General features: G+C 36.9%; 1 protein-coding gene across 6 annotated transcripts in view; it reads left to right on the top strand.

Annotated features, from left to right (window-relative positions):
* The first annotated feature begins 5164 nt into the window (after positions 1-5164).
* The window catches only part of LOC148955079 (uncharacterized), a 165651-nt gene continuing 156946 nt past the window's right edge, over positions 5165-13869 (top strand). For all 6 annotated transcript variants that reach the window (XM_089100113.1, XM_089100123.1, XM_089100080.1 and 3 more), the window contains exon 1: positions 5165-5390. In XM_089100113.1, the coding sequence (XP_088956239.1) occupies positions 5253-5390 (138 nt within the window). In that variant the 5' untranslated portion in view covers positions 5165-5252. The remainder of the gene's footprint in view (positions 5391-13869) is intronic.

Here is a 13869-nt window from a genome sequence, read left to right on the forward strand (position 1 = left end):
CTTACAACTGGTTCCGTCTTACGATTCTGGGTTACTCTTGAAACTAAAAAAATGACAGTCAAATCAATTCTTTGCAGCATATGCATTGCGTTTTCCGACGGAAAGTCGCTGTTTGTTACTAGGTTCACCAGTTTTGGGCATTCCTATGAGAAACTCAAGGCATATAAAAAGTCGAAAGGTCATATAGCTGCACCTCAAGCTGAAAACTGCCGAGATACTGGATTATACATAAACAGCACTTTGGCCAGTAAACGGAGGGAACATATCTTACAAAACATTTTAAGTACTGAATTGTGCTTTTGAGGAGCCGTTGAGGAGAGAAGAATTACCTTTTAGAGCAAAGGGTGACCAGGTGAAACTTGAGCACCTAAGGAAGCCGGGAATAAACCACGAAAACTTTTTTGGAGTTATATTTTTTTTTTACCCCTTAGGACGTCTTATCGATATTTTGAAATACCTATTTTGTATTTTCTCTGTGGCTGCTCAATTTTTTGCGCGAGGGAACTTTTCATGGGGGGAACTATCGGGGAAAATTTGCAACTGGAAGAAATCTTCTGGGGGAGGAAACGCCAGGACCCCACTGTATCCCAATAATTCTTCTGTTTATACGAACTGTAATAATCTCTATTGGAACTGTATGTACTATAGATTATTGAAGCTTGTCAACATTCCATTGACAAAAGCTCTTTTGAAACCACAGAGACCATTTATTTCTTTCTGTCCATGTAAATTTCAAGAACCCAAAAAAGTTCAAAGACGAATAACAAAGTCCTGTCCGACTCTGAGAAACTTACCTTACGAAGATAGGCTCCGCAAGCTCAAGCTTCCTTCACTAGCTTATACACCGCACCGAGGAGACCTCTTTGAGGTATACAAGCTCTGCTACGACGCCTACGAAAACATCCAAGCTACCGATGTTCTCAACTTCAGCCACACGAACCTTCGTGGTCACAACCTCAAGCTTCAAGAGGAGAAGTTCCAAAAGGATACTGGCAGATGGGCGTTCAAAAACCGAGTAACACAACACTGGAACAAGCTCCCCTTCAAAGTCATCAATGTCAGCTCATTAAACTCGTTCAAGCAGGAACTGGACAAATACTACGGTGAAAGTGCCTATAATTTTTGTCAATATAAGATTTTTTTAGAGGCCCTGTCGCCTATTTGTTTGGCATTATATTATTATTATTATTATTAAGTGTTTTAGATTTTTTCATCTTGCACAACTCGATTTGGAATTTTACCTTCTTTTAAGTTTTGGGCCAATTTTATCAGACTAAAGCAATATGTAATTTGGCTACGAAATCATAAACAGCTACTTTGCTAAGAACAGGAAGTCAATATTGTTGGAAAATATGTTAAATGACTATAAAATCACTGACCTTCTTAAGTATACTTCTTCACACAACATAGACATACTATGCCTCCAAGAAACCCATTTAAACTCATCAGTTAATCTAAAAATTCCTGGTTATGACGTCCTAAGAAAAGACAGATCTTCCAATAGAACTGGTGGTGGAGTTGCCATCCTTGTACAATCTCACCTCAAATTCTGTGGTATAAGCCTCCCTGATTTCAGTCATGACATTGATGCAATTGGTGTAAAGTTGTGGCTGGCCAACATGGAGGTCACTGTTATTAATTTATATAATCCAAATGGCAATAACAATGGACATGATTTTTTCAATTTTATTTCTAATAATTTCTCAAATTCAAATCTAGTGGTTGTTGGGGACTTCAATGCCCATAGTTCTATCTGGGTTTCTTCATCTCAAAATAATGCTGTAAAATACATAGAGGAATTCCTCACCAATTTTACCAATATAGTACTAGCAACTCCTAGACACCTAAATACCTACTTCAGCAAAAAAAGTGGGAGTTATTCAACTATTGATCTTCACTTAGTTTCATCAAGTTTAATAAATAAAACTACTGTCAACAGAATAGACAACCTCCTAAGTGACCATTTTGACATATGCACAAAAATTGGTGACCCAGCCATCATTGACCATTTCATTTCCCAATATGTGTGGCAAAAAGCAGACTGGCCAAACTTCTCCCACATTCTCTCAAACCATGACTACTCTTCACTCTCCACTGACCCAAACCAACTCTCCAAAAATCTCACATCACTACTTCTTGATGCTGCAAAACTTAGTATACCCCAGTCCCAATGCCCTAAAACACTGAAGAATAACAAACCCCCTAAGCCATGGTGGACATCCTCTTGCCAAGAGGCTTGGCACAATAAAAGGAATGCCATCAGATCCTTCAAGAGAAATCCATCCACTGGAAAATGTATTGTAAAGCTACAAGCAGAGGCAAAACTTAAGAGAACAATCAAACTTGCAAAAGAAGAGGCTTGCAAAAACTTTCTCTTATCAGTTTCCCACAAAACGCAAGAGTCAAAGATTCATAAATTTCTAGACAAGATGTGTGGCAAATTCTCCACACAGAACCCCTTCCATTACCAGCTAACTCTAAATGGTCAGCAGCTGGAAACCAACAAAGAAAAAGCTAAATTTTTAGCAGATTTTTTTGAGAAGAAATTCAAAAAAACCCCCCATTATTCACCTCAGATTAGCCTAACACCCCATTTTGACTTGCCTGGGTCCCAGTATCTACTAAAAGATTTTACAATGATGGAGTTGAATAAAACAATGAATTCAATCAAACCCAAGACAGCTCGCAGCCACAACCAGATCCATCCATCTTTGCTCCAACACCTTCCAATAGAGTTTAAAAAAGTACTCTTATCTCTCTTCAACAATGCCTGGAGCAATTCCTTCTTCCCATCTGCTTGGAAAACATCACTCATCATCCCTATATTAAAACAAAATAAACCCAAAGAGGACCCCAACTCCTTCAGACCCATTATGATTACCCCAGTTCTGGGAAAATTATATGAGAAGATAATTAACTCCAGATTGTATTGGTTTGCTGAGTCTAACCACCTCATCCCACATACCCAAACAGCAATTAGTAAATATCATTCTTCCATTGACGCATTTGTTTGCTTAACCAACGCCATATCTGAGTGTCTGTAAGGTAACCAAATGCTAGTTGCAGCCTTCTTGGACTTCCAAAATGCATGTGATAATATCCAACATCCACTCCTACTGAAAAAATTATCAAAAATGGGTTTTCCAATACCTGTAGTGAATTTCTTTAAAAGTTACCTATCCGAATGCTCTTTTGTTCCCTAATTAAATTCCTTCATCTCTTCTAAGAAGTTTGTCCCCAAGGGCCTTCCCTAAGGGGCTGTCCCCAGCTGTCTCCTGTTTTGACTATATTTGTGGGATCTGAACCTACCCCAAACAAACATTCAGTTTGCATATGATATAGTCCTATGGTCTACCTCATATAATTTTGAACTAGCCCAATCCAAGTTACAAAAGTTGCTTTATGCCTTTGAATGTTTCTCCAACAATTCATGCCTACCCACCGCCCCATCAAAATCAGCTATAGTACAGTTTCATAACAAGAGAAATCCCCAATCTGCCCTACTAACCCTAAATGGTGTTGTCATCCAAGAGCAACAACACATCAAATATCTTGGCCTCACTCTAGACCAAAAACTAACCTTCAGGCTCCACATTGAAAATGTGAGAATAAAATGCCTCACAAAAATGCGCATCTTATAAAGGCTACTCAATATACCTTTGGGTTGCCTTGAAAAAATTAACAATTTTTTTAAGACTTTTATCAGATCTCAGATTGATTATGGGCTAATTTTCTATAGATCATGTTCAAATACACTACTATGTAGTCTGGAGACTGTCCAGAATACTATGAATCGTGCTATTCGTGGCCTCAGGAATCACACCAAAACCAACTTCCTCCTTAGTGAAAGTAGTCTCACATCTGTTGCCATGCGTAGAGACATCCTACTTGCCCGCTACTTTACAAAAATTGAAGGTAACAGTTCCCATAGATTACATGACTGGCTAAGAAACCCTGGAGCTTTTAGGGGCCTTGCACGGGAATTTGCAACCACCCAAATGACCTACCCCATACCTTCATCTTTTTTATTTCAAATTTACCCCCGGATACCTTCCTGGGCTAACCACTACCCAGAAGTGAACCTTTTGTTCCCGCCAGCTATTAAAACAGACCTTTCCCTTGCCTATATAAAATCATTATTTCATGAATTTGAGTCTCAGAGATATATCCACCACCTCCCAATTTTTGTGGATGGCTCAAAAACAGATTCCAGGACTGCTTGTGGAGTCCACTTCCCATCTTTAGGTATATCAGCTGCTGAAAGGCTCCAAAATGATGTGAGTATCATGACAGCTGAAATAGCTGCCATCAAGATTGCATTGGAAACCATTATAAAGATGACAAACCCTCCATGAAACACCCCTCTAATAATTTATTAAGACTCAAAATCAGCCCTTGCCTCAATATCACCAGAACATTCAGATTTCCCAAACAATGATAACTCCACCACACTTGTACTATTGAACCAACTACTAAAAAAAGGTATATCCACAAAATTCCAGTACATCCCAAGTCACATGGGTATAAAAGGGAACCACAAGGCAGATGAAATAGCTAAATCTGCCCTTCATCTTGAAATAATTTATGGAAGACCTATCCCAGTAAGAGATGTAAACCATTGGCGCCTAAAAATTTATCTAGCAAACCAATGTCCACCAAACCTTTCTCCATTTACATCCCGGAAAGACTCAAAGATGTACCACAGAATACGATCAAATGCTACTGGCCTTAACAGCCAAACTTATCACTATCAAAACACAACCATTCCAACAGTAATAAGCCCTCTTTGCCGCTTATGCCAAGCCTATGATGAGGCCATCAACCATGTTCTTTTTGATTGCCCTGCGGCAAATCTCAACCATAACAAAGAATGGCTAACTTTATCTTCTATTTTCAAGCACCTAAAGCTAACCCCTAATATTGACCAACTAACACAAAGGAGACACTCTTCAACTGATGATACTGAATTGTTCAAAGCTGTCTTTAACTGCCTAAATACAGGTGGTTTCATCAATGATGTATAAAGCCCATTATTGAATAATAATAGTCTAATCTCTATATTTGATTTCCCAGGACACCCCTGACACAATCAGACAATACGAAAAAGGTTAAATGGATTCATCCGAAGCCTATAATTGAAGAAGAAGAAGAAGAATTAGAAAATTTACCTTGCTTATACCCAATGAAAATTAGTGAAAAGGCATACGCATACAGTGAATTGAGACTGCATTGGTTAAATCTAATTTTTAGCTATGAATGCTAAAGAAAAGGAAGTATTTAGAAGGTTAAATGATGACCTGAGGGAATGTGACCCAAAGTACTTTATGGCAAAGCTATTAGAAAGTGGTATATTATCAGATGAAGACTATGAAATATGCCTGCAAAGATCAGTAAGCAAGAATCTGAATATTTTACTTTAGACTAGCACAGTAGGCTAGCCTAATATCTAAGTCTAGGCTATCAGTAGTCAGCAGTAAGATACCCAGTGGTAAATTTTTTGCAGTTCATATTATTGACTTATGAATAAAGTAAACATACCACTTAATGAATTTTGTGTGCTGTTTCCAAATATAATAATCATCTTTGTCACAAATTAATTTTACCCCCACCCTATAGTCCTTACCAATTCAGGGTATCCAAGGCCTAAATTTACGTATTAGGGGGAGGGATGAGGGTAAAATTTATTTTTGATGTAAATGAGAAGTAAGTTTAAGGTAAATTTATAAGTGGTGCTAGGCTATAATTTAGCTAGGCTAGGATGAAAGTGAAAACATCATTTGATGTCTTTTTATCCTAGCCTATGCTCTTTCATTATTTTATAATTGCTTCTTTTGTAAATTGCATCTTGAGCCCTTAAAGGGGCCCTCAAAGGTAGGCCTACTTCATCTTTATAGCTACACAAAGAAGTTATCAACACTAGTTAAGTTACTAAAAAGTGGTTAAAAGCATATCACTAGTCTATAAATAAGTTGTTGAAGAGTAATTTATTCCAAAAATACTTATTTAGGCTATAATAATTCAAACCTCATTTATTCAGCATCTCAAATATAAACTGTTTTCCTACTTTTTCAAGTTTTTCAAATACCATCAACAAAAATGGTGCTAAATTTTGCAATTTGAAACTGCTGTTGACAATTCAGGGTATATATTTGCACATTAGGGGGGTTGGGGTGGGTAAAGTTCATGGTAACTTTGCAGTGGGTCTATGGGTGCTCATAAAATGAATTCTGGGGGGGGGGGCTTACCTGGTCTAATTGGTACTTTTAATGCTATATAATAGAAATCTCAAAACAAAAATATAAAAATAAGGCAGTATCATTCAGCCCCTCTTATCGGCGCCCATAAGTGGGTCATATACTTTAGCTAGGATGGAAATAAAAAAATCATTTGATGCTTTTTTTATGCTCTTTCATAATTCATATAAAATACCTTTGGGAAGGGCTTAAGATGCAATTTTCAAAAAAAAAAAACAATTATTGAATTATCAAAGAGCATAAAAAGGCATGAAATGATGTTTTCACTTTCATCCTAGCTAAATTATAGTGTCACCTTGGAATTTACCAAGTTTAAACTTTACCCCCATCCCTTTTGTGACTCTGTAAGCTTAGCCAGGTTTGACCCAGTTCTAAATGGGTACCTAGAGAAATTGGGCAAAGGTAAGCAGGAAGGGTGTATGAAAGCACAGGATAGCCAGTACCCAGCACCCCCCCCCCCCCCATTGCACTTCCTGGCTGAAGGGCTCAAAACAGAGATCAGCATTGCAGGTTTGGACCTTAAGGGTCTAGTGCTGTCATACTTACGGACATCCACCACATAGCTAATATGGGAGTAAAGTTCATTTGCAATGCAAATAGATAATATATTGAAATTGAGGATGCAATTCTAGGTATATATTTGCACATTAGGGGGGTGGAGGTATATATTCTGTGAATATATAGGTTTTAAGAAATTCATGAATTTCTTAGAAAAGCTAGAAAACAACAAGGAAAGAAGTGGAAATAAAGGCTCTTCCCCTGCAAAATGTGTTAACTAGGATTATTCTGCATATTATGGAGTAGGAATTGTTTTCTTAATATGTTTCCTTATGTCCAGCTGGACTCCTAGGCTTAAAATACTGGTTGGTTGGTTGGCTAATTCAAAGATTTGTATATATATACACTGTCAAATTAGCCATTTGGTGGTATCCCCTTACTTACTACTTACCCTAATGTGCAAATTTATACCCTGAATTGGTCTATATAGGGGTGGTGGGTAAAATTCATTTGTGGCAAAAATGATTATTATATTTAGAAAGAGCATAATAAAAGGCATTGAGTGGTATGCTTACTTTATTTGTAAGTCAATAATATGAACTGAAAAAAACTTACCTACCCAGCATGCTAAGCCAGCCTAGTTTGACAGTTAATAAAAAGGTAGGTAAAATTCTAGTTTAGCTACTTTTGGTTATCTTGGAAAGGGGTTAGGTCAGAGAAATCAAACTTTCTGTTATGAATCCAGGGCCAAAAACATACTTTGGGAAGGTGTTGCCAAGATTCCATGTTAAGCCTCTTCTGATTTCTAAGTCTTAGAAATTTTACTTCTTAACATGTCTAGCCTATTGAAATTTTGTCAAAACAACATTTTACCTTAATTTTAGTTATCAGTTTCTTTTTCTCTTGTTTTAGTTCTGAAAATGCAATTCCTGTTTTTGAAGTTGAATTTTAAGCCATACCAGTCAGGTTTTTTTTTCTTCTAAATTTAGAAAAAGTATTTACAGATCTTTGAAACCTCATAAATTGGGAATGAGCAAAGTTGTGAAGCTGAAAACATTTTTCTTGTACTTCATTTAAGCAGAAGATCTGTTTTGCAAGGTTTTGCTTTCAAAATGCACAAATTTTCAAAGGTCATAAAAAGTCACTGCCCTCTATAGGGAGAAGAATTAGAGGCAGGTTCTTTAAAATACCTTCCCATGGCATACTTTAGTCTGTAGACCCATTCCTGAATGTTTTATTTTCCTAACCTAACCCCTTTTCAAGATAAGCAGGCTATAAGGTAGCAAAAGATAGGCTATAGCAATACACAGAATCCAGATAGGAAAAAAAAACAATTAAAAATCATCTTTTAGGGGCTTTTTGCTATTTTGGAATGTGGCTGAGTTAGATGAATAGAACTTTTAGCAATGCTCACAAGAAGACAAGAAAATTGGAAGAGGCATGCAAAAGCTCAGGACCTTGCCTCCAATGTAGTTAGAAAACTGAAGTCTGAACACAAGGAGAAGCTTGCCATAGATATCAAGGCAAACCCAAATCCTTCTTGAGATATGTTTCTGCTAAAAATTCTAACTGTCATGCAATTCCTGACCTCAAACATAATGGTGTAACTCACTCATTGCCAGTAAATAAGGCTAATGTATTGAATACCCAGTTTGCCTCTGCTTTCACCATCCAATCTTGTCCAACTATTCCTGCAGCACCATCAGTTTTAATATCTGATGCAATGCCTAAAGTGTCAATTACTGAAGAAATGGTCTTAGCTAGCCTTGATAAACTTGATGTTAACAAGTCCAAGGGATCAGATGGGATAGACCTCAAGGAGTGCTGAAATGTTCCAAAACAGTTCTCCCCCATGTAGACTCTTCCAGCTGTCCCTAAAAAATGGAGAACTACCATCTGATTAGAAAACATCCTATATCACACCAATCCACAAAAAAAGGCCCCAAAGATCATGCAGAAAATTACTGTCCCATCAGTATCACCTCTGCAGTTGTAAAGGTGCTTGAGAGGTTTGTCAACAGAGCTCAAATTCAGCACTTGGAAATTAACAACTTTCTCACTTTCACTCAACATGGCTTCAGATCTTTAAGATCCATTGATACTAATCTAATACAGACATATGAGTATGTCACATCATTGTTGAATAAGGATTTCCCTGTCAACATGGTGCTCCTGGAACTCTCAAAAGTATTTCACAGGGTTTGTCATGAATTCCTTATTGACAAACTAAAAGTAGCAGCTTTGATGATGTTATTGTCAAGTGGATACAAAGTTTCCTTTCAGAAAGAACACAAGTTGTATAAGTTCATGACTCCCAATGTGTCCCTCATTTCTCTTTTTCAACAACTGTTTTAAGCAGCATTCCCCAGGGGACCATTTTTGGACCAAGTATTTTTAACTCATCTATAAATGATACATCCAATCTTCTCTCAATCCTCCTCACTCTTTATGCTGATGATTTGAAATTTGTTGGTAAACCAGCTATACCCTCTGACATGCAATCTATCCAAAAGGACCTTGACATTCTTGGGAGTTGGGCTCATACATGGCTCCTCTCTTTCAGTAGTGATAAATGCCTTGTAATCTACTTTGATAATCACAGTACACATCAGCAGTACCATCTTCAAGGTAACCCTCTTTTGGCAGTCTCTGAAGAAAGAGATCTTGGAGTCATTGTTGATTATAAATTTAAGTTCTGCACCCATACAAAATCTGTATTGTTGTCTGCCCTCCAATCAAAAGAACTATCTCCAGCAGATGCCCAAGTGTGTTTATGGAGCTGTACAAGGCACTAGTTCACCTGCACCTAGAGGTTGGAATGTCCCTGGCATCACCCTACTTCAAGAAGGACAAGGAAATACTAGAAAGAGTACAACAAAGAGTAACTAAAGTAGCTTGAGGCCTCAAATTAATGCCATACAAAGAACATTTACATCACTTGCAGCTTCCTACTCTCACATACCAGGGAAAACATGGCAACATGATTATGGCCCACAAAATTATTTCCAGAAATATTCTCCCTGGATTCCTTGCCCCCCTTCCCCCCAAAACAAAAAAACGTTCTGTGACAAGAGGGCATTCCAAGAAAATCTTCAAAAAACACTTCATAATCCAGGAAAGAAGCCGTTTCTTCAGCCAGCAAGTAACAAAGTTGTGAAATCAACTGTCTGAAGAAACAGTGGCTGCTGATTCAACTGGTGCATTCAAGCAAAATCTTGACAAAGAATAGCAACAGCAAGGGTTCCTGTACAACTGGAAAGCTGTTGAGTCCTCAACCCAAATGTAGCAAGCAACCACATCAAGCAACTTAGAGAAGTCATAATGGAGCATTACAAGGATGGAAAATCCTTAGATTTGCTCCAAGCTGCAATTTAAGGTAATGCAGCCAGAGCTTTAATGATCTCCTGGGAAGAGATATTTGAAGCACCTATCTCTATTCTTTTTCCATCTAGAGGACACTGACCTTTGATAACCTTTGACAGTCTTTATGTAATAAAAGTGATAGTCTACCTTACAATAAACTGTAAAGTTTTACCATGCTGTATAAAACAGTGACATAATCAATAGTTGAATACTAGGTCTACATATCTATGTGGTATCAAAAAAAAAAAAAAAATCTGATTCACAGCTTATTAAAAAGTGCAAGAACAAGCATCACATTTGTTCCCTATTCCAAGTATTTGCCTTATGAGTATAGGCTATGGTGTTTGGGCCTACCATCTCTGCAATTCAGGAGGGATTGATTAAATCTAGTTAATACATTTCAAACTGTTAAAAATGCTAGGGATTTCTTTCAGTTTGGCCGTTATTCACCCACATGGTAGAACTCATTAAAATTGTACCAGAAAGGGTTTTAAGAAAGGTTGGACAGGATTTTTTTGTAAATGGGTCTGTTAAATCATGGAACATGTTACCTGACAATGGTGTTTCAACAAAAAATGTTAACAACTTAGGTTGGAACCACTTTTTATAAAAGGCTGTATATAATTTGTCTGTGAGAATTTTTCAGGAGGGTAACTTTCAGACCAAGTTTATTCATGTTGTGGAGTAAAACAAGGGTGAGTTCTTGCCTCATTATATTTAATAATGCAATTAGAATAGCCATATGGTACCTACCTCTGCATGTGTTGTTTTTTTGGACAAGACATTTTGCTCTGGCTTGTTTTTCAGCAAATACTCTGTTGATAGCTGACTGGTATTTTTCCTTTCTAGCATCTTTCTTTTTGTCTTTTGTTAGTTTGTCTTTCTCCCTGCATCCTCGGCCCTGAAGACCTTGTGTGTGGGGGGGGGGGGGTATTTGATGTTTTATTTATTTGTTTGTTGATAAATCTTAATCAAGTGCATTCAAGGAAAAAGAGGATTTGTCCCTTTACCTCCTAAATGTTGATTCATTTACAAGTTTTAAGACAATTCCATGTTTTCAATATAATTCAACCATTTCTGCATTTTTCAAAAGTCATGCCCTCTCTCCCCCCTTTTTTTGCATTTATATTGTGTCATAAGCTGGGCCTGACTAATATGGATTTTTGGGGTCTGATACCAGTACTGATATATTGGTATCATACCAATATAATTTGTTGATAAATTCCCCCCCCCCCTCAGAAAAAAATCTTACCTAAAGTTTAAACCCTGCATTCACTGCCTGTATTCATAGTCAAATGTTTCTCCCTTGTCTACTATACACAAAAGAAGAGCCTCAATAATTCACAGTTAATTCCAAATAGTGCAAAAAAGATTTAGAAAAACAATTAAACCAAATAAAGGTTTAGTTTGGATAGTGCTTTATAAGTCTCAGTTTAACTGGGGCAAGTTGTAATGCAGAAAGCATAAATTTCAGCATTTTCTCCTTTCAGAGACCTTTTTTCATTACAAGTGTTCCCAACTGTGCTGAAAACTTTCACTTGGGGCAGAAGAGCAGATATACTTCCAAGTAAGTTGTGCCAGTCTCTTGAAACGACTGCTGTTATTTTGCCACCCTCTAACAGGCAGCTTTTTTCCTGTCAATGACAGCCTCACTCATGCACCTTTCCAGATCCTGATCAATAGTATCTGCTTACTCCTCTTCCTCACTTGTTGAAGTTGCAAGCATGTTATCAAACAGTTATTCAATCAAGCTTGTTGTGCCTACTCTCCTTTGTTATGGGTTTTCCTCCTCTTCTGTTGCAGTAACTAATTTTGTTTCTTCCAATGTCTGACTCTGTTTCTTCTTGTAGCCACCTTCTAGCGTTACTGAATGCCTCTTGATTTATGAGGTCAGTGCTTGTATCTGGGATCCAGGAGACAAGCACAAACAAATTCTCTGGCTCTACGTTCCCACACAGCCCCTGGACTGTGTGAATACTCACCATACATTTGAACATTGCTGAACCCGGTTTGTATTGACAAGTATTGACAACAAATTATACTTTGACTTCATTTGACTCACCTCTGCTGCTCTCTTTGCTGTGGTCTGACTTATCTGGTGGCTCTACCCCCCAAGGGCTGAACAGGCAAAATTACCTGAGGAAATCTTGTGCCATCTTCGTGATAAATTGGGCATAGAAAAAAATTAGCCAATATTCAATAATGGGCCTGACCTCCATAATGTCCAGCTGATATATTGGTTGGGCCCTAGTCATAAGTACTTGATAGTTAACTTCTCAAATAAAATAAGTTAACCCCACTAGAGTTGAATCCTAGTCAGACAGCTGGTTCTTCAGTATGTTCTTCCCAGTGTATTTTGTATAGCTTGTTTTTTTTCGTCTTATTCAGGATACAGAAGCAAATTACTGCATACATCACAATCTCCCTCTCTGCTATGAATTTGTCTACTGAAAAGCAGACTTCAAACTGACGCTCGTTTCTTTTTTTAACCAAAGGTTGATATTTTCCTTATCTTTTTTTTACATAATACAGTAAAGTATACACTGAGTAAATATCAGAACCAATGCTCTAGTGTTGCCTTTAGTAAGAAGCCATAAGGCTTCTATGTATTTTTTTTTCTCAAAAAATCACTTCATATGGACAAACTCTATATGTAAAGAATGGACAACCTCCAGAACTTAGAGACCTTAGCCTAGGGGCTCTAGGGGGTTGTCATCCCTGGTGGCATAGTTCTTTGACCTTTGGACTACCTTAACTATATGACTGTCTAAAAATTTTGATCTGATGTTTTTGGGTAGAGAACCCTAAAAAGGGCGCGGGAGGGGGGACTGAATGCCTTCTAGTCACTTTTGACTCTTAAAAAGGACAACAGAACTTTCAATTTCCAATGTAATGACTCCAAAATTTGTACAACAACCACTTATATATGAAGTGATTTTGGGAGAAAAATAAATATATAGAAGCCTTATGGCTTCTTACTATAGGCAACACTAGAGCATTTGCTATGATATTTACTCATTGTATACTTTACTGTATTAGCGTATGTAAGAAAAGATAAGGAAAATATCAACGTTTGGCTAAAAAGAAAAAGAAATGCTTACGAGTAAAGCTTAAGTTGAATATACAAATCAAGATCAAAATGAACAAAAATATTTTTCTATTGAGGCATAAATGAAAGCCAGAGCGAACAGCAATTAAATAAAATACCATACCAAACAAACACATAATACGTACTAATATAAATAAAAAACTAAATCTTTAAACGAGTGAAACTTCAATTGAATATGTAAATCAAGCTTGAAACAAAAAAAATCTCTACAAACAAGAGTTTGGGTTTTGCCTCCTTATCTCGCTGTAAAAGTCTAAAACCTACTGCATCATTGGCACTTTACTGAAAACAAATTATATTACAAATATTGTTTTTTGTACTTATTACAACATTGAAAATAAACATAAAAATTAATTTTTTAAAAATTAAAAATACAGTAAAATTAAATTTTGAACTGATCAGCTTTCAGCAATTAGTGTCATTATATATCAAATATTCATTTAAATTTTATTAGGTTTTTTCAAGACTGTTCAAGAAAAATGTAGCTTCATTACAAACAACAGTTTGGATACTGCCCCCTTCCCTGACTGTAAAAGTCTAAAGCCTACTACGTCATTGGTGCTTCACTGAAAAAGAATTATGTTACAAATAGTTTCTTTTCCAGTTTTTGCAGCATTGAAAATGAAAATAAAATTACTGTGAAAT

The sequence above is a fragment of the Artemia sp. Qi Xiang Cuo genome, chromosome 2, assembly GCF_049724085.1.
Source record: "Artemia sp. Qi Xiang Cuo chromosome 2, ASM4972408v1, whole genome shotgun sequence".
Lineage (NCBI taxonomy): Eukaryota > Metazoa > Arthropoda > Branchiopoda > Anostraca > Artemiidae > Artemia > Artemia sp. Qi Xiang Cuo.